Source organism: Phalacrocorax aristotelis, chromosome 14, assembly GCF_949628215.1.
Source record: "Phalacrocorax aristotelis chromosome 14, bGulAri2.1, whole genome shotgun sequence".
Lineage (NCBI taxonomy): Eukaryota > Metazoa > Chordata > Aves > Suliformes > Phalacrocoracidae > Phalacrocorax > Phalacrocorax aristotelis.
The window spans coordinates 2,224,274-2,248,683 of NC_134289.1; the positions used below are offsets into that span (position 1 = coordinate 2,224,274).

A 24,410-nucleotide genomic window follows, 5' to 3' on the forward strand; every position below is an offset into this window, starting at 1 on the left:
GAGGGCTTCTCTTCCAAAAACTTGCCCAGCATCCCCTTGAAATGACACAAATCCACACATGGTGGGCAGCACTGAGCCCACCTGCCACACTGGTCAGTTCAAAAGTGTCATTTGTGAAAGAGAATAACACAGCCTAGCAGGGAAAAAACTGCCAGCTGGTTCATTATTTTATTTTGCAAGTGATTGACCTTCCTTCCCTTACTCAAGGCCACTGAGGTAGGACCCTATACGGCCACTCTCATCAGGCACCTGTGAAACCAAGACCACTGATATATGGAGACCTATGCACAATTCACTTCATATGACACTGTTGCCCCACCTCCCCATAGTCTGTGGTGGCTTTTAACTCAGAGAATGAATCCTCCAAATGCCCTAACCTAGAATAAATGAAATAATATTCAAACATTTCTGATGAGCATCTGTCCTATTTATCCCTTTACCGTCCTAAGCGGTCAGCTTTGCACTTCAAGCACGATTGAGGAGTCTTCTCTTCTGATGCCTTGTGAATTCAGCAGCTCTTTCCAGTTTTATGGACTGACCTCTATTTTATGGACTATTTTATGGTCAAGATTACCTCCTGATATGTGCTAATTCTCTCCAAGAGAACCTATTCACAATTAATATACACTTGTTTAATGACTAAATTTACCTCTTTTATTACAAGAAGAATCAACTGCAACAAGATCTGGCCAGGATGGGCACCACTTGAATGAGAATACATTGAACTAGTGAGACTGAATTGCAGGTAAAAGTCAAAACTTTGCAGGAAGTTGAGCTTTGCACAGCAAAGGATGACAAGCAGCACTTGGACATCAGGGACAGCAATGATGTATAGGGTCACATGCCACAAAAAAAACTCAGAGGCATGCATTGTGAACATCGCAGATATCAAATCTCCTGCTCAAAGGAAACAAGTCCTTTAATGAACAAGATCACCTACAGACTTGTGATTTCAAATGCTGAAGATGTGCCTTCAAATGGAATAGAGACAGCGTGACTCTTAGGCGGTTTTTTCCTGTAGTGCCCAAAGTACCGTATCCTGTAGACACCCGGCTCTGTGCCCTGAGGGATGTGCCATTCAATAGTTACGTTGCTCCGACCAAAATATCCTTTGGTCCAGTAAAACCTAGCAGACAAACCAAAACCTGCAGTCAGCAAGAAAATCCACTTTTCATTTGTTCTAATATCCCAAGGGCTCATTAAGTGGAATAAGATTAATGCACTCCAGTGATTCTGAGTTCTTTTAACCTTTCCTCATATATTTAGGCTACCAGAGCAGCAACCAACAAGCCAACCCAAAAGCCAGCAGGGCTGAAAAATATCTGGAAACATGGAAATACAAATCAGTGGTCCTTTTTGCAGATGATGAATATTTCTACCAATGTGTTTTTACATTCCCAGCTCTATCTCATAACCCCATACAACATTGCCTCTGTGAGCGATATTCATCACCTTAGTCTTTCCTGGGCAGGGGGAATGCTGAATCAAGAGGATGAATATTTATTGAAGTTCACAAACAAAATCTATCATAACCAATCTCAGGGCTTCTGGCACCACCCATTTCCACATCAGACTCCCATTTTCTTTTGCAGACTCCTTGTGCAAAACCACTTCTGCTCAACTTCAGTACTCTACAGCAGCCACACGTCACCTAGGGGTGAGGGATTTTGATGTTGGCCATGATGGAGCACTTACTGGGGAGATGAAGAAGAATAACCTGCTCCTCTTTTGATACTGCCAATGAGGGGCACTTCTGGATATCCCCCTAATTGTATCCAGCCATATATGCAAGATAGCACCCCCATTTCAGGGCTTTAACTAAAAGAAGCAATGAACAAAATAAGTTGATTCATCAGCAATGGTAATAAAAGGTTCCCCCATACCAGTCTTTCTGAGAAGACTGAAAAATATTTACCAAAATGACTGGGTGAAAAACAGTGAATGTTGGGGGGAAGTTGGTTTGGTAAACAGAGACCACAGGCTGACACAAGGCCCAGCTATCTGCCTGGTCGCTCTTGTCCAAGGTTGTGTCTGTGGTTTGCACCAGCTTGTCTTGGGACAAAGACAATACTGTCTTGGGAGGTGACAGCACAAGGCCTGAAGTGGTGGGGGATGTCCATTCTTGGTGATGACCCCAACTCACCTGGACATGGCCCCAAGCAACGTGCTATAGCTTCAGTGCTGGCCCTGTTGGGAGTTGGGTTGGACCAGAGACTGCAGCCTGAGTCTGGCTGTAATGCTGTGACCTAAAAATGCTGCTGTGATAGACCTAGGCCACCACTCAGCCCCATCCTGCCCTCCAGGCTCGGTGAACCAGGACCACCACTCTGGGACTCAGGAACTGGTACATAGCTCAGCTCCCACATGAAAAGAAGCTTCTCACAGTTGAGCTTATGGGGATTTAAACATGTCTTACCTCTGTTGGCTGTTTGCTAAAGGCAGGGCCAGGCGTATTCCTGCTTGTAGCTCAGCCTATCCTCCTAAACAGTCCCAAGAAATCAATTATTTCCCCCATGGCAGACATGGGGTGGGACCAAATAGTTCTCTACTACAAACACCAAGACAGCATCCAGCAAGAGCCCAAGTCTGCACTGAGTTTGTCCCTGCTGCAATGGCAAGCACAGTACAAAGAGCAGATAACAGCTATCTCCTTGCCCAAGAGCTGCACCTCCCTTAAGTAAACCTTCATATCCCTGAAAATATGCATTTTACAAATGCAGCTATAAGTTATTTAACACTTTGCAACACTAAGCTAGCAAATAATGCGTTCCCTTGTGCTACTCTCCTATTGCAATGTCAGAACATTCAATGGTATCAAACATTAGTTTTTCTGTACTAAAAAAAACCATAGTCTGACTCCACTAATGTCTAGTAAAAATGTTAGATGCTCCCTGTCCCCATCATCTTAATTACTAACATTGTAAGGTTAACACACTGACATTGTAAAAAGTGAGTCATTTTCAGCTTAACAGAACCATTTCCCCCCTTTTTTGTAGTGTTTGGTACTTTCTTAGAGCACCAGGAAGGGAGAACTTTACCATCTGCATTAGTTTGCCTTCTGGCCAGCCCCTTCAGGCAGGAAAAGGCCAAACAGGTACTCTTCCTTATCAGCAGAAGCATTTAAGCAACGTTCAGAGATCCAAAGTCTGACCTTTCTCAGGAAGGAAAAAAGATATCTAGATTCCTGTCTTTCCAGCATCATGGCAGCACATTTTCAGGTTTTGCGCTTTTATGTGGTTTTCATCTTCTTGAGTGACATGTTACCAAACATATTCAGTGTTCCTGGCCAAAATCTTGGGAAATCAGTTTGGTTTTTGGAAGAGGAGGGAAGAAGGCAGGGCTACATATATGGGTGATAAAATGCCATCGTTTCTCTTACTCAAGCAGGGAACTTGACTGGAAAGGGTGACATCAATGAGAGTGACAAGGTAACACAATGCAAGTGTTAAGCAGAGGGTAAACACTTAGAAATGCAGAGGCCCAAGTGCAGGTAAGAATATATCTCCCGTGTTGGGACAGCCAGAGTCCTGGCTACCAGATTAAGTTTAGAGAACAGTTGGTTGCACTTGGGCAGAGAGAATTATGCCCTATCAAATGCTTGTCATAAATCCAGAGGAATACTTCCCAATTAAGCCAAGCTGACAAAATGTTGCCCCTCTGTCCTTGGGTGTTACATGTTTGCACTGAGGCACTGCAAGGTCAGAAGACCCCAAGACAGGGGTCTAGTTTTTTGGGGTCCACCTTCTCACCGATAGGTTACAGAGGGAGGAAGAAAAATATCTGGTTTTATTCAAACAGGGGAGTAAATTGAAATCAAATGGTTTGACAAATATGCCTTTGGTATTCCCATTTTGTGTGCTGACTTCTGGTGTAGCTCTGAAAGGTCACACTAGCTTTGCTGCTTAGTGGATATTTTTCCTTAAGACTGACATCTCTAACCTTAACTTTGCTTCCTTATAAACTTTTTAAAAATTGTTGACTGTTTCTACTTTATGATGCACAGCAAAGCTGGCCAGTATATCCCTATGAAAGCCCTGCTCTGGTGAACCTCTCATGTTTTCTATTTGGTATCCTATTCATCAACATGGTCCAGCAGATGGATGGATGTAGGCTATGAACAAGTTGGACCCTGAACCTTCTGTAATTCTTGCTCTTAATTCTACCTTTCCCAAACTTATGAGCCTTCATTGCAGAAGCTAGACCCAAGGGGGAGACCTATTTTTGTGGTCTTGACAAGGTAACTGACCAAATATGGACCGATCCATCCTCAGAGAGCATCATCTGCAGGGACAAGACCAACCTATGATTGGGAGCTCTGAAATGAAGCCCTTCAGGTTAAACTCGGATTACTCTGTGGAGCCTGTGGAACAGTGAAATCAGGGCAGGGCACCCACCTGGTGTCCCAGGAGGCATCGTTCTGTACCACGTGCCAGCCGTCTGAAATGTTGGTGTATCTCTCCACTGTCAGGAAGTTGTGTTCAGTCTGGAACAAAAATAACAGGTTTAGCCAGGTGCTGAAGGGACAGGCCTGTCCCTACTTTTTCTGTGTCACTTTAAACTGGAGAAGGGACTATGCTTCTGTGTGCTTTACTGGCAAATGTCATAACTGCTACCAAAATTGCTTATATTTCACTGCCAAAGCACAAATTTAAGCTAATAAATAACACAGAGAGTGAGTAAAGAACTTGATCATTAAAACCAGAATGCACTGGTGAGGTATTTGCTATCAATGTCGACGCAAGATGGGTGATGAGACAAATTAAGTGCTTTTCTAATTGTCTTTCTTTTATTAAATAATGCACTGGGCCGATAGGACGGAGACTAGAGGCCATGCTTGCTATGACTGGATGGCACTGGGTACTGACTGAGAAAAGGTGGCTGGTCTAATGCACGACATGGGTGCCTTCAACTTCAATAGTATGAAGAGATCGTGAATGATCCATATCTGACCAAATTAAGGACTTTGCCCGAAAAGCATTCTAGGGGTGTGAATTCCCAAAGCACACACTAAAGGGAGAAACTATATTCTTCTGAACTTCCAGCAATGAAAAAAAGCTCTGGAAGCACATGATCTTACTCCTTCTGAAATCTGAACGTCAAAGATTAAAACGTATCAGGAAGAAGCAGTAACTAAATATTCATTAATCCCCAACATCCCCAAATCCAGTGTCATTGAGTCATATTTACCGCATTCTCTGCAGAGGTCCTTGGGTTTGCGCCTACAAAAGTTACTTCTGCAACTTCTCCCTGTGGGGGAAATTGAGATTTAGATTAAAGACTAAGCAGCACATTGCACATTAAGAACATCCTTTGAATATGCCATATAAGATTTTTAGTGCTTTGGTTGGTGTTTTGTGGTGTGTTTTTGTTTTGTTTTAAATTATTTATAATTTCACTTGTTCTAATGTCAATGGACCATTTATACCGTGACTGGTATCCTGTGCCTTGCATTCCACTTGTCCTGCTTGCTGGATAAACTCCACTATAGCACATAAGATTACTGTGTAAAAGAGGGAGGGAAATAGGTGAGATTTTTAAGAATCCCCCCCTGCCTTCTTCTTTTCTTACTGCTGGAGACAGCAATGAGATGAAAGTCCTTGCTATGAACACCTTATCTAAATTTTAGCATTGGAAATTGAACCCTTTCTGGCATTTTTATTTCATTTGCATTCCATACCAGATGCATCAAAGGTGACCTGATTTCTGCTTGTAAATAAATCACTGTACAATATTTGCCTATTTAATCATCAACTGTTATTTTACACCAAAGCAGAAGGGGAAATCTTCACACTGAACAAAGGGCTTCTATTTTCCCCTTCATTCACCCATCTTAATCATGGGTAGTACAATGACATTGGCATGAAAACGCTCTGTCTCTGCTTTTTCAACCATGCCCACTAAAAGCAACGAGGTCTTTTGGGCCTGAGAGCAACACAACCCTATAGAAAAACAGACTTTTTCAGATGAGGATTAAGAATTTAAAGACGATTTCCTAAACAGGTTTTAGCAAACCCTTGAAGCTCTCACCACTCGATACTGTTGTCTCACTTCTTGTAGCACGTCCCCAAATGTCTTATTCACCGGCACACGATCGTCAGTGAGAGGAGGCACCAAGGTCACGTTACCTATATTGAAAACTGGCGGCTCTGGACCTTGTGGCAAATCATGAACTGTATTCTGGGAGAGGGAAGATGTGTTCATTATACCTATATATGGATAACCAGTATCCCCCTGGTGAATCATATCATTGCTGTGGCTCTTTATCCAAGTCCATTTCTTAGATTTTAAGACCAAGTGCAATGAAATGAGCACAAAAACAAACAAAAGGGTCTCCATCAATGGTCTGTATGCAGGAGCAATCCCCGCAGGACACCTGCTGCCCTGTTGCTGAGGTCCCCCAATCTACCCACCAGAATATCCCATGACTTCAGGATGCAGCGCCTGCCTACCGGTCCTGCACATTCACATGGCCCACAGATACCATGGTAACAAACATTGCCGTGTACAGCAGAAATGTAGCAGCTATTTTTCCCTCTTGGTAGAAAAGCAGCAACTTCAGGCCATGCTGAAAGGTTGAAGGTACCGATTTCCTAAATTTTGAACTGAAACCCCCCCAAAATATCTTGAGTGGTACGAGACCCCCAGTACAGGAATTACTTTCATACCACATGAGAATTTCTCAAAGTGGTTTCTCATGAGAAAAGAGAGTGTAGCAATCATGCAACCTCTCTCTGAGGAACAAATATAGCTATTATCATTTGCAGGATTTAAATGTCTCTAGCAGCATGTGGCATATAGAAAATGTTTTGATTACCGTAGCAATAGCCCGTGCAAGTCCTCTATACAGCTGAATATAAGCAGAAAGCGTGTGTGGCCCATAAATAGTAGACGCAGCCTCATATCGTTGAGCCTAGCAAAGGACAAATTTGGAAAAGGAGGGTTTAAAGGACTCATGGGCAGTTTATACAACTCATCCTACTGCACCAAGACAAGATCAGCACTATACCTGCTGGGGTTTATTTACTCCCTTACTGCTAGGGAGACAGCCCAATATCTTGCCTAAGTATTTCTGCTGCAATTTCACATTGCTCTTCATTCTCCAACCCGCCACAAACAAGGAGGACCAGTTGTCACTCTTCCAACTACCACAGCTCTTTTGCTCTTTTAAAGGCTTATGATGTAGGTCGTCCCCTCTCCAACTTTTTGGGTTGGACAACCCCAGTTCTTCCAACCTTCCCTCCCAGTTTATGGTTTCTAAACTCAAGGAGTCCGTCCATGGTCCACATCTTCCTCAAAGCACAGAATCTGCCATGCCTTGTGGGGACCCTTAAAACTGGGTCCTGCAAGCTGTTTTGTAGTCTTTTCCACAGCAACACGGCACTGCAATTCATGTTCACCTTATGATCCTACAGCTCCAGATCATTCTTCTGGCAAAATTTTACCACCTTCTGAAGATAATTTCTAATTCATCCTAGTCATCGGGAAATTACTAAAACAGACCTGAACTCAGAAAAGCTCCCTTCAGTACATCTGACCATTTCCACACAACAGCATCCATACATACTCTTTAGCTACGGTCAGGAAACCATGTTGGCCCTTGGACCATGTTGTCTAGGCCAGAATAAACAAGGAGGTCTCGTGATTTCTGCCACTGATTCTTCAGCTTTTTTGGCAAAGGAAAAGTACCCTAAACATACATAATTTCACATGAATTATCGTCCCATATAGCCAAAAGCTGAACTCAGTTAAACATGTTCAATGCACAATTTTAACATTTACCTGGTATTCTTCATAGGTGGTAATGTAATGGGTGTAGACATTGCACAGACCTGCAATTACAACATCCATTCTGGGTGTACCATGAGAATCAAATTCCTAAGAAAGGAAATAAATCACTTATCTTGTAACAACTGCTTAACACACAATTATATTGCTGTTATTGTTGTTACTATTATTTACCAGGACAGAACAAAACGTTATGGTGGGGAGGGAGTTGGATGTTCAGGAATGAAATGCCACAAGTGTAATTTGCCTTCATTAGCATCTCATATTCACTTCCCAAAGAAAAAGAGGAGAAATTACCTCTCATACTCCAGTAAATTCAATAAACTGGGGGCGAGGGGGGAGGTTATACAACTATGTGAGACAGTCTCGGTCAGTTATGGAGACAGTGTCTGAGATTAAGATTAAGATGGTGCTCGAGCTGCATCTGAGAATAGGATGTATCAATCAGGAAAATGTGCCATTTTTTACCAATTTTTCTCATATTGCTAAATCCTGGTAGGGATTAAGGAGCTAAAGCCCTCCATCCCAGAGACAAAAGTCCTGCTGGCATCAGTTATGCCTGAATTCCAGTTGAATTAGCTTGTGTTGGTTTAAGGGATTGAAACTCGACCAGTTTGTGTCTTTTGGGGAGGATATTAATTTCTCCTGCGTATCAGTAAGCACATGCAAAATGTGTCTGAAGCAATTGTGAGACAGAAACATCTGAGAGACATGAGACCCATGACCCCATCTGGGAAGAGACAAGGGGAAAACCAGAAGGATCAAGAAACATGAAGTTCCAGATATGCTGACTCTGGAGAAACCTCTTCCTCAGCAGCTTACTGTTTTAACAGCTTCCCGTAGCCTGCGTCCAGACATGGTCCTAGGGGCATTAAGGGAACAACATCAGTCTCCAGCAATGCAGGGAGCTAAAGCAGGAATTGCTGGCTGGACATGCAGCACACAACCAGAAGTTCATATAATACTTGCAGCCCTGCTTTGCATCACTTAAAGCTTCTCTGCAACGGGTTCAATCAAAACACCTCAAAATATTTCACATATGTCATCACAGCCAGGGTGAGGCTGGAGGCACCTCAGGGTGGGATCAGGTAGAAAAAAAAGTGCTAGAAATAGATCATTATCCTGTTCAGATTTTCACCGTTGTACCATGAATAGTCAGTCCAATTCATCACTATGGTGTTTGTGGCGTGAAAAAAATTGAAGTTAACAAGTTCCTTTTGTTTTGTTGAAACTGCATTTTTCAATGCACAGTTTAAATTATTTAGGAAGCTTGCTTCCATCTCAATCATTCCCACAGGTAGTTTACAGCATGGAGAAGAAAATAGGAAACCCCAGGTAACCAGAGGAGAGAGTGTACAAGAAAGTACATGCAGTGGACATATATGTGCGGTTCCTGCACAGCTATCATATACTGGGGACAATTTTTAGCTTACACCCCCTTTCTACCTGCATGCAGAAGTATTGCAGGTAGCTTGAATGAAATGCTGCCAGCTGCAATACATAGACCAAGACCAAAGAAATACATACGTGAACTCTCCGGGAACAGCAACTATTGCCAGTGATCCAATGACAGCAATCTGAACATCCACGATGTCAGGGTGCCATGGGTGAGGCCGACTCATCTGAGGAGAAAAAGAAGTGGATATGACTACTGTAGGAATGCAGGAAAAAACTTCCTACAGTCATAAATCAGACAAATAAATTTACTTTGTAGACAGGCACATGAGAAGGTGTTTTACCTCCACATGTACAGCAAGTTGTCTGATCATAACCATTGACCAGATCAGGATCTCCTTCTACGACCAGGTGACCCACCTAGCGGATGAGGGAAAGGCTGCGGATGTGTCTACCTGGACTTTAGTAAAGCCTTTGATGCTGCCTCCCACAGCATCCTCCTAGAGAAGCTGGCGGCTCATGGCTTGGACAGGTGTACTCTTCTCTGGGTAAAAAAATGGCTGGATGACCAAGCCCAGAGAGTTGTGGGGAACGGACCTAAATCCAGTTGGCGGCCGGTCACAAGCGGGGCTCCCCAGGGCTCAGTGTTGGGGCCAGTCTTGTTTAATGTCTTTATCAATGATCTGGATGAGGGGATCGAGTGCACCCTCAGTGAGTTTGCAGGTGACACCAAGCTGGGCGGGAGTGTTGATCTGCTCAAGGGCAGGAAGGCTCTGCAGAGGGACCTGGGCAGGCTGGAGCGATGGCCCAATACCAACTGTATGAGGTTTAACAAGGCCAAGGGCCGGGTCCTGCCCTTGGGTCACACCAACCCCAGGCAACGCCCCAGGCCTGGGGCAGAGGGGCTGGGAAGTGCCCGGTGGAGAAGGCCCTGGGGGTGCGGGCTGACAGCCGGCTGGGCATGAGCCAGCAGTGCCCGGGTGGCCAAGGAGGCCACCAGCCCCCGGGCTTGTGTCAGCACTGGTGTGGCCAGCAGGAGCCGGGCAGGGATGGGGCCCCTGTGCTCGGCACTGGGGAGGCCCCACCTCGATTGCTGGGCTCAGGTTTGGGCTCCTCGGGACAAGCAGGGCCTTGAGGGGCTGGAGCGTGTCCAGAGAAGGGCAGCGGGGCTGGGGCAGGGTCTGGAGCACAAGTGTGCTGGGGGGCGGCTGAGGGGGCTGGGGGGGTTTAGCCTGGAGAAGAGGAGGCTGAGGGGAGCCCTTCTCGCTCTCTGCAGCTGCCTGAAAGGGGCTTGTAGGAAGGTGGGTGTTGGTCTCTTCTCCCAAATAATGAGCGATAGGATGAGAGGAAATGGCCTCAAGTTGCATGGTGGAGATTTAGATTGGATATTAGGAACAATTTTTTACTGACAGAGCAGTCAGGCACTGGCACAGGCTGCCCAGAGAGGTGGTGGAGTCACCACCCCTGGGGGTGTTCAAAAGTACCACATGTAGACATGACACTTTGGGACATGGTTTAGGAGGCCTGGTGGTGTTAGGCTGATGGTTGGACTTGATGATCTTAGAGGTCTTTTCCAACCTTAATGATTCTATGATTCATAACAGACATATAAGGCACATGTAAATGCTATGGGTAAGGCAAAATAAAGCTGTTGCCAGAGGGGTAGCTTAAAGCAAAGTGGGTAAATGAGGTCAGGGTAGCACTTAGAAGTCCCTCACCTACATGGGAAAAGGATACTGTTAGGATCAATAAGGTTGATCATCTGACGAGGAAAGCAAAAGTGAATGAGTGAAATCAGAGTGCCTGAGGATAATGGGAAATGAGGGTTACTTCTTCATTAGCTGAGCAAAGGCACCATCAGCTGTGATGCAGAGAGAGTTTCTAAGTTGCCCAGAGGGAACCCTAAGGTGCTCAGGGAACGCTCGACCTAGCCCTGACTTCAAACTGCCCCATGGCAGAGACAACACCATACTCAGACTCAGCATCATTGCAGCAGCCAAAACAAACACTACAGCAGCATTTCATCTTAAAAAAAAAAAAAAAAGCTAGCTAAAAATGAAGAAGCCTATTAAAAGGAAAATAAGGACAACAAGAGCTCAAGGATGGCATGGCTCCAGCAAATGAAATGCAAAATCCCACTCCAGCAAGCCAAAAGATTTTTGAGGAGCAATTTACTGGGGGCAAAACATGAATGACAAAATCTTGTGAAGTGCATCAGAAGCAGGAGGCCTGCCAGAGCATCCATAAAAGGATGCTCAAAAGGTGATAAAACTGTAAGAATAAAGTGTAATTTACTCTCAGTAGCACCATCCTGGACAGAGGGGCTGAGGTGGGAGGAAGCTCTGTGCTGAGACTTCTTTTTATGAGAGATTAGGTGAGGAGCTGATTGAACACAAAGCGACACTAGCAAAGGTTTTAAAGAGACTGATGTAAGGAATAACAACGAATCACCTTATCCAGATGATCCTGCTTCACTACAGTGCATTTGCCTTAATGCCAAGGGAAGTGCAGGTGGAAAATGGGAGATCAGTTTTCTTTTAAAGTTTAAGTAGGATTTTGGGAAAGTTCAGTAAGAACAAACACCAAGTCCTTCCCAGGACAGAGGAGCCCTGAGCATGGGGATGGGCTGGGAGCAACAGTCCAGCAGCTCTGCAAAGGCTGGCCCTGAGAAATAGCCCTTCCCTGTGTGAGTGGGGCATCCCTGAGATGGGGACCCAAGCGGTGGGGGATCTCCATCCTTACTGACTGCCCCAACTCTTCTGGACAACAGAAGAGCAACACTAGCTGCAGTGTTGGTCCTGCTGGGAGCAGGGTCATGATGCAGGGCCCCACCCCAGGGTACCTCCAGCCTGAGCCTGGTGTGATTCTAACTATGGATGAGTAAGCCTGGCATCAGTGGATGTTATAGGTCACTGAACTATTAGGCACTTGCATAAACATGACAGAAAAGCAACGAGGTCAACAGGACATTTCTGGAGGAAGTCAAAGCCCAGCAGAAGCTTTTGAAGACAACACTGAGAAGGTGAGTAAGTTGATACAGTCCCCAGAGTTTCCAAAAGGCACCATGATGACTTCATTTTGCTTCAACCAGTCTGTGCCATGACAAAGAAAGGTCCTCTCATAGATTAAGGTAGGAAACAAATGGTAGGTTGGAAGAAAAATCCACCTAGAGCTATTAAGGCCTGAGCACCAGGAGAGGCTGTCCTGAAGCCAGAGACTGCTGGGAGGCAATATTGAGCTTTCCACACTGTTGGCTTTCCCTGACCTCATGCATTTTCCCTGTGCATCCTGGTCAGGGCTTTTTCATAGGGTGATCTTCAGTTGGGTTTTTTTGACCCTAACAAAAGCAGCGGGTCTGGTCCCTCCTCCTGGGATATATGGAAAAGATGCTCTGCAAGAGGAAAATTTCCACCTCTCTCATCCTGATGCAAACTAATGACAACAAATACTTGCTTTCTATTTTCATGCTTTCAAAACCCATGCATCTCTCTCTCCTTCCTTGTTCTTCACCATATGGGCTGGCACAGACATTGTCTGTAGTGCCCTACAAAAACCTAGCCCAGATCAGCAATCTCTGAACTTCCCAGGGTACACACCAGTGTATCCTTACCTCTCCAGTGCTAAAGAGGATTGGCTTGGGTTTGTGGCAGGCTTTTGTTTCGTTGGATGGCTTTCCCAGCAGCTGGTCATGGATTTCATCCCAAAAGGGGTCCCCTTCTACTGAGCCTTGAGGGGGAAACATCTTTTAAATGTTGTTCCTTCTGCTATTGAACAGAAAACTCATTTATTACACCCTCCCTGCTAATGCGGGATAGGATTTCTCAGTGGTTTCTGACTATCTCCCTTTTCTGGGATGGTTTGACAAGCTGAGCTTTAGCCCAGCTGAGCTTCATCTTAGCAGCCTTTGGGTAATGAGAAAAAATGCAAAAATTGCCCCAAAGCCAGCTCCTTCATCTCCTCACTCCACGTCCAGTGGTCTCCTTCCTTCAGACCACGGTCGTATCCTTCTCCAGAAGCTTTCTGATGAACACGGACAAACTTGCAAGGGGGCTGTAACATTACACCAGCCATTGATGTTCTTAAATGACTCTGGGGCTTTGAATCTATCTGGAGGATGCCCCATATCCTCCCCATTTCTACAAAGCCATATTGACATCAGCTCCCTAAATTACCTTGTGTGAAGTTGAGACCCCCCACTCCATCAACAGTTCCTGCAGCAAAGCTGTGTCCTAAGGCTGGTTTACATGTTTTAACCTTCATCAGAAGGGGGGAAAAAAATGAAAAAGTTATTTTAAAACCATTTCCCCTTAGCATACCAAGTCCTGCTGTGAGAATTTAACTCTTACCGTGTGCGTGGCATTGAGCTCCACCGAGACATCGCTCATGTTTACCCACTGGTGAGCTGAGCTGAGGGGTCCTGTGACCTCCTGGGAAGCTTTTTCATACAGGTCCTAAGGGACACACAAGGTGGAAATCCTTGAGGAATAAGAAATCAGGAAGCCAGCTCTTCTGAGATTCAGCTATATGAACTATTCCTTCATTCTGTTAACACCTTCTAGTGGCCTCTTCCAGGTGTTAGAGCAAGAGTGTATTTCCCAAGCTCCTTTGTTTCGATCACCCCATTTCTACATCCTGCATGCCCTGAGCCCTGCAAGCTCTTCCTGTCTCAAGTAAGAGGGAGGACTCTCTGTGGCCAGCAGTTTTGTGTGTGCCTTTCTTTTTACAGCTGAAACCTGCACCTATTCCACGAGGATGTCAGCTTCTTTTTCCTAGTTGCAAACTTTTGGCATTTCTCACATCTTAGACCAACCAGAAGAAATGTTTTCTATGAGAAAGGCGCACCTCATTGCATTCATTGCCTTGAAATGCGTGGACTTTACCACGTTTTTACTATACAGTTGACAGCTAAACCATTCAGCTCTTCAGTGAATGGTTTTCTAGCTCACATGCCTTGAGTTGGTACATGGAAAACGGTGCCAAAAGTTATACAGGTTTAGTAACATTCCTGTAACTGCAGGAAGGAATTAGAAGACACAGCCTTTGAAGGCCAAGATTCTGCAGTGTTAAAAATGACAGCAATGTTTTCCCCTGCCATTTGATACATATGCCGGGCCACTCTGTCTGGGACAATCTTTCACTTGTAAGTCACGATCAACCTGGAGTGACTTCAGGGCAAGTATCTGAAATGGGAATTAAAAGGAAACCACCATCACCAAGCCTTCTGCTCTTATGCCTCTGCTGGACCTGTTCCAGTTCCTACAAGCTGCTGTCCCTGAAACAGCGCCAAAAAAATGTCCTTTTACCGACTATTCTCACATTTCATGAAGCCACAGAAGTGGAACTGGTAAGCTCAGGTGACTTTTGAGCCCACCGACACAGGCAACATAAGGGGGTCCATAGGGTGGAGGACACTGGCTGAGTAAATGCAAAGTGAGGCAGGGCAAGAAGAGTAACTTTCGTGGATGTTTAAGCTGGCACATTTTAACCCACATTTGCATCAGTTTGGGAGTGCGATGTCAAAGTTGTCCAACAAGTGATATGTGGTGGTGTCTCTGAGCTCTTCTAGGCACCTTCAACACTAGCAAGTTTTCCCATCATGACACCTCTGAGATAAGTGCATGGGAGGGAGGGGGAGATTATAAGGGGCAACATCCACATTATATACTGATAAGGAATATTGAGATTAAAAACCCAAACCAATATTTTCAAATTGCAACACCTACAAAGATGTACCTAAATAAAAGTGTGTGATTTCTGAATAATCAGCAAATTTCTCCTTAAGCATATAAATATGGACTTTAGAATAATTTACATCTACAAGCATTCACAGAAATAGGTGCAAGAAAGTTGCTTAAATTAACAAGCATTCCTGTAATAACAGCATTCGTGCACAGTCATAAAGCAAAATATCACTTACCTTTGCTTTCAAGTAGATATTTTGCCCTATAATTCTTGTACTGTCAAACATGTCATTTCCAGGACCCATGGCCATACACATCATTGCCTGTTAAGAAATTTGTTTAAATGCTAGTGATCAGTTAATATGGAGAACATGTGGCACTCCGAAGTGGATGAGTTCACAAGAAGTTGTCATGCTGGTGGGAACTACTCACCTCTTGCTAGCCATCTCAAATTTGGGCACTGCACTACTACACTAACCTTTGCAGCAAGAAAAATTTAAGTTTGCGCTGAATGACCAGGAAACAAGGTGTATGAGGACAAGCCACAATAAGTTCCTGAAAGAGGTATCCGGAATAGTCCAAAAAGAAGCAAATTTTTTTTTTTTTAATGTCCTCTTGATGCACAATGGTCCACCATGTGGCGCCGTATGTGCTGCTCCACCCCGAGTTTTCTCCTTATCAGAAGTTAACGTAGCTCAGATATGACATACATACCCCCCCAACAGGACAGGTGCTCTGTGGGTTATTGCACGACTCCCCCGTGTTTACGCAGTACGGGCCTTTGGTGTTGGGTGACACATCTCCCAGGTTGGAGGATGCAAAGGCGGCAACAAAAGAGCCCTGCCAAAAACCAGACGTAGCCAGATGGATTTTAGTGCCTTGCAGTGACTGCAAACATCACCTGCAGCGTTCCTTGCAGTCTAGGCGGGCATTACATGAGCATGTCATGCTGGTAAACATTTCTGAAGCAGCTGGGAGGGCTGGAATGGGGATTTAGGGGTGTCCCAAGGGTTAGGGACAAGAAAAGCCAGGGATAATAGGATGCAACTGCCTTCACATTGCTTTGGTATCCAGACCACGTTTCTTCATCTACCTCTCCCATCTCAGCAGCAGCTCTTCCCGCCACGTCCTCAGTTTCTCATGTTACTGGTCAGATGTTAATGGATCATTGTAGCACCTTGCACAGGATTTTTTTTTTCTGCCAGGCTTTCACCATGACTGATTTACAGGGTGAGAGCTACCGGATCTGACTGCAGGAGTTAACATCAAGCAGTAGTTGTTAGCAGCAAGGCTCGTTGCACACTGAGTGTCAGCCCAATTCAGCTCTCTCAGGTGCTCTCATTTCCCCTCTTTTAAAGATGGGATGTGTCAACACCAGATATTTTGATATATTATCAGCTCTTAAGCCATTGTCTTGTAAGACTGCTAGACACAATGTGCCCAGCAGACCATCCAGCTAAATACTGAATCCTGCAAACATTTCTTAGCTTTGCGTGCACATCAATTTGCAGTGACTTACACCCATGACTATGCACTAAAGTCAAGTCTTGTTAAAAGCTTTCAGATAATCCACTATAAAAAGAAATATTTTCAAGCAGGAATTAGGTAGACTTCCTTTAGTTTCCATCTTTCGTATGAACAGCACATGTTCCTCTGCCCAGAGAACTAAAATAGGAATTGGGCAACCGTTTCAAGATACAAGCTGGTGATACACGCAGGACACCACCTTAGTCAACTCATGACTCAAAGTATCTCTGAGATTGGTTCATGTCCATATTTACATTTCAGGGGAAGTAATGCTTTCTAAAGGAGCTGTGTTTGCACTCTGAGGATAGCAAATTTTCTAGATAAATGAAAATCAGAAGGCAGAACTGGCTGGAAGCCATAAGAAAGAAGTGGGGCTGACCACAGACTTGATGTCACACCATAAATGCAATATATTGATCCCTTTGGATCAAGCATCCCACAGGTGTCTTTCTAGTATTTCCAATAGTTGAATAAAAATAAATTTTGTTTATTCCTAAAGTGTAAATAAATGCCACTGAGTACTAGTTTGGAAAGTCAAGCTTGCAATTTCTCTTCTCCAGAGGAAAAAAGTAAATAAATCAAAGCATTCATCTTTGTGCTTTTGCTGTGTTTACCCTGCAGTCCTACTTCACTCCTTGGAAGAACCCACTTTGGTCCATAGAAGCACCAACCATCCCCTCTCTGTTGCAACACTTTTTCCCCATCATTTTCAGTAGTCTGAGAACAATCCCACCTCTCCAGGAAGCATCCCCTTGTTCTTCTCCTGTTCAAACAAGTAAGATGCGTAGCCCATGTTGTCACTGTTCACAAGATGGTTTGTCTTGTTCATGCTGACCGGGTGCACGGCAAACCAGCTGAAGAGCAGTCAGAAGACACACTTAGGAAATGCATGGTTCAATCTATATATTGTCAAATGATTTATGGGAATTTTCTCTGGGAGAATACAAATACAGACTCTTGGTACCTAGGGATGGATTAACAAGAGCAGAGTTATTCCCATCCTCTCCCTTCCTGACCAGGAGAGCTCATGGCTATGATGGTCTAGGTCTTGAGGCCACAAGAATCTGGCACTATAATTATCAGGGCCACCAAGAGCTATTTCATATCTGAACTGACTCTTTTCTGAGTCCAGAGAATTATATTTTGGAGGAATTTTTATTTTCTGGCTTCAAAGAAACAAGGAGGAATCATTGATATTAAAAAAAAAAACCAAAACCAAAACCCAAACAAAAAGGAACACTCGTTCTTATAAAAAAGAAAACCCTCCTCTTAACACAGTCAGACCCTCACTTGTGACTTCTAAACAAGGAAAACACAATTATAGCTTTGTCACTGCATGTTACTTCATTTGCCTGGCCTTGACCTCTGAATGTCGCGTGGCTGAATGCTGCCCCACAGATCTGTTGATAGGACAGGCATCATAAATGCTGCCTGAGGGAATGGCATGCTTCCCACAACCAAGAGGAGAGGAGCCCAAAGGGTCCTGGAGATGCTGGGCCCAGGATCTGCTTGTAGGGACACAGCAGGAGCCCCAGAGGGGATTTTTCTGCACCCCTACAAGATAAGACCAGCTGTGGTCATCTTTCCCCAGATGCCTTTGAGTCGTGCCAGATGTGCCCAGCTGTAGGTGGGCCAGGTGCTGCTGTATCTCCCAGAGTAGATGAGGGATGCTGACCTGGTTTATGCACTCATGGACTCTCACTTACTCTTCCCTCAGAGACCCTCTGGTGACTAGCCTGCAGCAATGCTCTATGGGCAAGGGTCAGTGTTGGGAAGGAGAGCTTGTGCAGAAAGACAGAACTACAGGACTGTGATTTATAAGGATTTGGAGGAAAACACATTACTTCGGTGGTCAATACCTGATAAGTCCTAGCTCCTGTCCATTCTCTTCTACCATCTTCAGCATCACCATTTCTTTATCTGTGTTGGATGAATACCTGGATGAAAACAAAGCGGGGAAATCCCCTTAGTGCCAGAGCCATGGTCACACTCTGTGTTGCTGACACACGTTAAATCTCTACTAGGTTAAGCAAGGAAATTAAGAAGTTATTACCAGAGTACAGTGAGACCTTAGAGGAACATCTTAAAATAGCTGTGAAGGTAATGGAAGAGTTATGGTTGTTGCTGACCTTAGGCACTGCTTCTCTAGGGGATGGAGAGAGGAGCTCTCTGCAAATACACATTCATGCACCAAGGATGACACTTCAATGCCATCTAACTCAAATGCTAACATCTACTAAAGACATTTTTTTCTTTTTTTCTTTTTTTTTTTTTTTTTTAAACAAAGCATAAGGTCACATACTTGACCAATGCCTTGCATGCTTGGAGGGGGCAACCACAATTTTCAAGCCCGCTCTTGAAACTCATTTTTTGGGATGCACACACCCAAGTGCCCAGGATGGCAACAGTGCCATTCTGCCATGGTCTTGGCTCCACATTTTCAACCATCCCACAAATGACCAGAAACACCAGCTGCAAGACAGCTGGATCACGGTCTCAACTGAAGGGTCCTCTTCAGGGCTTTGTTTCTCTCCTGCTTGAGGACCTTTTACCTGCTTCGTTCAGATGCTGGATTCTCAAGATAGGAGAAAGGGCTTCGGTTGATCTGGCTGTTTTCTACAGTGCCTCTGTTTATAAAAAGCTTTCCTCTTTTCATGTTCCTATGCGCTATATCAATGCTCTGAAAAGCAGGAAGGCAGGGAATATTAGTCCATGTATGTAAAGCATAAAGCATATGTGAGATTACCTGGAAAAACTCTTTCTTTCCCTCCCTGCCTGTCCCCAACCCTTTCTTGGGAATTTGGGGGCTTTTTTTTTCCTTAAGTAGTCTAAAATTCTAGAAAATTATTATAATATTTTGAAAGAATCCACAACTGTTTCTTTCTAAAGAAGGACTTGAGGGCTTCTGATTTCTGATCTGATTTCACTGGCAAGCATAAACCCACCTCCAAGTGTGTTTGAAGACTGCAACATTCAGAGGTGCTACCACAAACATCACAGCAAGAACTTCATTAGTCACAAAGGTATCTCCCCCCACCCTTTCTGTGTTTACGGGCTTTGAGTTAATAGACTGAATGACACCAACCTTTATGATGCCATTCACGATACTGTTGAGGGAAGGTCTGATTAGCCCTTTGCTAGTGATCCAGAAGAGGGTGTACTGGAAATAGCCACCAGGCCCCGAGTGTGTGTGGGTGCCACTGAGGATAACGTTGTCCTGTCTATACCGCTCACCATACTTTCTCTTCAGTTTCCTGAGCACCTAAGAAGAAGGAAGTGGTCCTAAAAAACACCTTTTCACACCCAAAGGCTACAGATGTTTTTATCAGCCCATGCAAAAATCCAAACCGTTTATAATCTTCCTCCCTCTTCTCTTTCTGCCTGATACTCCCATACTGGTGTCACAACAAGTAGGTTATAGCTGTTGACTTGGCAGGTAAATGAAGACCTCTATGGCCAACTTGCAATGAAGCCCAGATCATCCAAGGAGTCCCCAGTTCCCCAGCATCTTCTTCCCTCCTCTGTGGTGCTGGAGACCCAGCTTTACACAGGCACCATGATAATGTATTTGTGATTCAAATGTATTTGTGATAATCTTTCTACTAAGATAAGCATGGCTGAAGTCCAGCCTCATTTGCTGGGAGATCAAAAGCTCTTCTTCAGCAGAGACACAAAGTCTGTCCAAGATCATGCTGCAAGCTGATCCCGAAGGAAATGGCCTGTGTGTTGCTGCGCTCAGTATTATTTAGCAATGACTACAACCCTAATGCTAATACCAGCAACAACCCAGACTGTGCCAATCATACATTTCCAGGCACGTACCTCCAGCCTCAATCTCTGAGACACCATTCCTATGTCAGCGCTGACAAACACTACTCGCCTGGAGTCGTCAAGGTCTGCCAAAATGAAGGCTCGGCTGTAGAGACGTGTGAGAAGCCCGCCACCCACCTGGTCCGGGCTGGCATATCCCATCTGGAAGGGAAGAGGTCCACCAAGCCCACGCAGCCAAGCATTGAACGAGGTATTCATTTGCGTGTATTTTTCTAAGTAGATTTGCCAGAAGGTCAGAGGACTCATTCAACATATGAACACTCAGAGCTGCAACTATCTTGCCCTGTGGTTGCAAGAATCATTGAATCATAGAATGGTTCAGGTTGGAAAGGACCTTGAAGATCATCTGGTTCCACCCCTTCTGCCTTAGGCAGGGATACCTTCCACTAGATCAGGTTTCTCAAAGCTTCAAAGAAATTTCACCTAATGTTTGAAGACAACAACCATTTGGCAAGGCAGAGCCTCTAAACCAGAAGTCCTGCAAAAAATACTTAGAAGTAATGAAAACCAGTATTCTGACAACCCCATGTTCAATTCCCTGAACTTACCAGAGGAATTTCTGCCACAGGTCCCGTGCAGTCAGCTCGACCTACGCCCAGTAAGTACTTTGGTATTACTTCGCTGGAATCTATAAGAATAAATAGTAGCTTAGTGGACACATGAGCAAGCAGAATTAGGGACAGAAGAGGCAACCCAGCCTTTTTAAAGAGATTGCATGCCTTAAACCTCCTTGGCATCCCCAGAGGCCTCAGCAGGCCTGTGGACAAGGGGATCCAGAGGATACCGTCTGCTTGGGCTTCCAATGTGCTGTCAATTTGGTTAAAGTGCACTGAGGCTCTTTACCATGTGGGTGTAAAGGGTGAACCACGCATGAAGAATTACAGAGGGAGCTCACAAGACAGGGTCACTGGGCTGTGTAAAATGTATCATGATTCACACCGAGGGGGAAATAAGCCTAGCTTTGCCAGTTAAGCTCTCCAAGCCTGCCACTACCATGCAGGAAACAGATCCGAGGCTGTAAAAGCTGATTTCCACACCAAAAAAGTTCAGCTCAGCAGCAGTGAGAAAAAGGGGATGGTATGTCAGGAACTACTGGGAAAGGACTAGAGAAGAAAGAAGGGCTGCATCCATATGTCGCCCTGGTGCCTCCAGCATGTCCCGTCCAGCACTGGTGCCCTGGTGCCAAAAAAAAAAGAAAAAAAAAATATCACAGCAGAGCCAGCAGGAGCTCAAAGAAGGGAAAAGCAGCTCTGATCAATGACCTCCAGGCAAACAGTGAGGAAAAGGACTCCCAAAGGAATTCATGTCTCATCCCAGCCATCATGAAATTGCAGAAGTCCTTCTACGGGATGGAAGAAGCGCCTGGACAAACTCATGGAAGAAAAGCCATGGAGGGCTATTAAATTAAAAAAAAAAAATTATCTGCATCTCAGGAAATTACAGAGACACAAATCACTGGAGGCTGAGATATCACTGTGGGAAAATACGTCTGTGCACTTGACCTGTTCCCACAGTCTTCCCCAGCCAGCTGCTGCCACTCAAAGCAGGGCATTGGCATAAGGGGATGCTTGTTTTTCCCAGTCCGGCCTTTCCTAGGCTGTCACTTAAAACAGAGGAGACATGAAACACTCACACTGGGCACAGACTGACCACGGGTCATTATTCTTGTTTAAAATGGCATGAGTGAAGAGGGCTACCCATTAAAACTACCATTCCTCCTCCTCCAAGAGCTATGTCAAAGAGAGGAATCACCTGTGCAAAACTCATGTGTTACAACCTAAAAACATGAAGTGTGAACTACATCCAATTCAAGATCAAAATCTGGAAATTGGAAGGTCCCATTGCTGACATGTTGGGTGATGCCCTGTCAAGGGCAGGGGAGACCCTTGGCTCTGGGAAAGGGCTCCTGTCACATGGAAATACCTAAAACTTCAAAATGATTTATTTTCCCATGATATTTTATCTCTCCAGAGGACACAAATGTGGTACATTAGAAGTGAATTGAGAGTTAACTTCAGGCAGGTCCCAACATCAACCTGTCCCATGCCTGGTGATGGGGTTGGAGGCACAAATGGGCTGTGATGGGATTGCAACAGCTGTGAAGACCCTTGGTGAAGTGCTGGGAGCGACGGGCTCTCCGTACTCCCTCTAACAAGTGGAGAGAAGGAAGGGAGGTTGTCTGGATCTCTGCAACCAGCCTCACCCACTGGCCCCAAGTCTGTGCAGCCACAACCCGAGAGATGCTTGTGTTGGGCAGGACCAACATGCTCCTGCCGCAGAGGCCAGCAACAGCACTGTGACGCAGCTGTGCTAGAGGACTGCATGCAGAGAAGATTATGAAGGCTCAGCAGTGGCCCAGTGACCCTCTACCTCTATCCCTTTAAATTACTGCACTGGACACACACTCAAGCAGAGTGTGATGGTGGGACTGAAATAGCTCAACTTGCCATTGCTCTCATTGGTGAGGAAGTGGAGGACGAGAAGCACCACGGTCACCACTATCATCAACACCAGGCAAATGATGAGGATCACCTCCAGGCGGGAGAAGGAGCACTTGGACCTCTTCCCACACATGGTGGGGGGCACTGTGAAAGCAGAAAGGAGCCCATGGGGAAGGCAGACGGGACAGGCCCAATGTCGGGCATGTCCCACCCAGAGCAGCACATCACACCCTCAAAGAGCTGGCGACGGTTTGTGTCCCCCAGCCCAGTGTCAGAGCAGGCAGCAGCAGTGAGATAAGGATGGGAAACGGAGATTTATCTCTCAGTGTGCTTAGGTCAGCAAAAAATATATCTCCTGCAAGCAGCAATCACTCCCCATCACGAGGCCTGGCAGGACAGTGTGAGTGGCTGAATTACCGATCCAGCATTTCCTGGGACACTTTGCATGCTCTTCTGAAGAAATCTTTTAAATAAACACAACAATCTTCCACCAGATCCTATATTCATTGAGCAACCAAGGGAGGTGCTGTGGCCTGAAACCTCATGGCTTTTCTGTGGCTCATGCACTCACAGCACATCAGAAAACAATATTGTCAGCACAATAAAGGTCAATTTGGGAAACTCAGCGTGAGAAAAGCACACTCCACTGCATGTCCAAGTGCATGTTCCTCTTGGCTAGAAAAAGCAGTGGTGGTGACAACTTCCCAAGATAAGACCCTATGTAGAGATGCTGGCTTTCTTCTTCATATGCAGAGCTCTGGGTTTGCTTTTCGTATATTGTTCTTCCTCCTTGGACAGAGATTTATTCTGGGTTAAAGATTAACAAGAAAAATTATTCAAAATATGGCTATGGGAAAACATGCTATTTCCCCCTCAGATAAAAGCTCTGGTGACCTCTGATTTGTCCTGCTCTGACATGAGATTCACATCGAGGCTTCAGTCATGCCCAGGGGGAAGCAGCATTTATAGCAAAGATGTGCCTTCTGCCCTTCCTGTAAACATCTGTACAAGGCAGAAATAAGCCTTTAAAGTAGCTTTTGATGTTTCCGTGTGTCCTTTGGTGTGTTAGTAGAGAAAACTTACTGCAGATCCCATTTCTCTGCCTGTGACCGAACCACATAGCTGCCCCAAAGGACTGGTTCCTTGTTTACGGTGCTGGGTGGTCTCCATCCTTGGGGATGTCCCCGACTCACCTGGACATGGCCCCGAGCAGCCTGCTGCAGCTGCGACATTGGCCCTGCTGGGGCCCGACTGTCAAGGGAGTGGAGATGGGGAAGGATGGACACACGAGTAGGAAGGGAAGAGTAAGGCAGATACTCTAATTTTCCTGGAGGTAATATTTGCCTTAGGCTGGGCCTGGCACAGGGCTCGGTAAAGCTTATGGCTGTGGGCTATTACCTGGAGGTGATATGCCCAGGAAATAATGAATCTGTAGAAAACAACTGCTGAAAAGAGCATTTATGGTCTTGGAAAGGTTGCAGTGAGAAACAACATCACCGGAGAGCCAAGTGATCACCCAGACTTGCTATAGGTGACCTTTCTTATGAGCAGTCATGACCATTGCTGAATTTCACCTAGCAAATTTTCTAGTGGCAACAAACCTAATATTATGGCCTTCCTTCCTCCCCTTTTTATTCTTCAAGCATTGCATTAGCATCCAGCTGCATGGCACTGCAATCCGTCCAGAGAATCAGTATCACAGCGCCAGCCTTAAACACATCCGCATGATACGCAATTAGTTTTCTTTTTC

General features: G+C 45.1%; 1 protein-coding gene across 1 annotated transcript; it reads right to left on the bottom strand.

Annotated features, from left to right (window-relative positions):
- Positions 1–634: 634 nt before the first annotated feature.
- Positions 635–22,801, bottom strand: ASAH2 (N-acylsphingosine amidohydrolase 2). Its single transcript, XM_075109410.1, has 20 exons — positions 22,667–22,801; positions 20,768–20,847; positions 20,211–20,360; positions 19,474–19,650; positions 18,941–19,068; positions 18,248–18,325; positions 17,122–17,242; positions 15,576–15,701; positions 15,098–15,184; positions 13,527–13,631; positions 13,353–13,434; positions 12,791–12,906; positions 9,313–9,407; positions 8,608–8,647; positions 7,780–7,875; positions 6,815–6,910; positions 6,028–6,177; positions 5,188–5,247; positions 4,395–4,483; positions 635–1,126 (listed from the first exon to the last, which is right to left on the bottom strand). The coding sequence occupies exons 1-20, from the start codon at positions 22,791–22,793 to the stop codon at positions 937–939; spliced, it is 2,193 nt and encodes a 730-aa protein (XP_074965511.1). The 5' UTR covers positions 22,794–22,801; the 3' UTR covers positions 635–936.
- Positions 22,802–24,410: the final 1,609 nt, after the last annotated feature.

Coding starts and splice junctions, on each gene's coding strand:
- ASAH2 (XM_075109410.1), bottom strand. CDS start 22,793: ATGTGTGGGAAGAGGTCCAAGTGCTCCTTCTCCCGCCTGGAGGTGATC. Junction 18,326..18,940: donor CCAGCATCTGAACGAAGCAG/GTAAAAGGTCCT, acceptor GTTTTCATCCAG/GTATTCATCCAACACAGATA. Junction 8,648..9,312: donor GCTGTTCCCGGAGAGTTCAC/GTATGTATTTCT, acceptor TAATGCCCCTAG/GACCATGTCTGGACGCAGGC.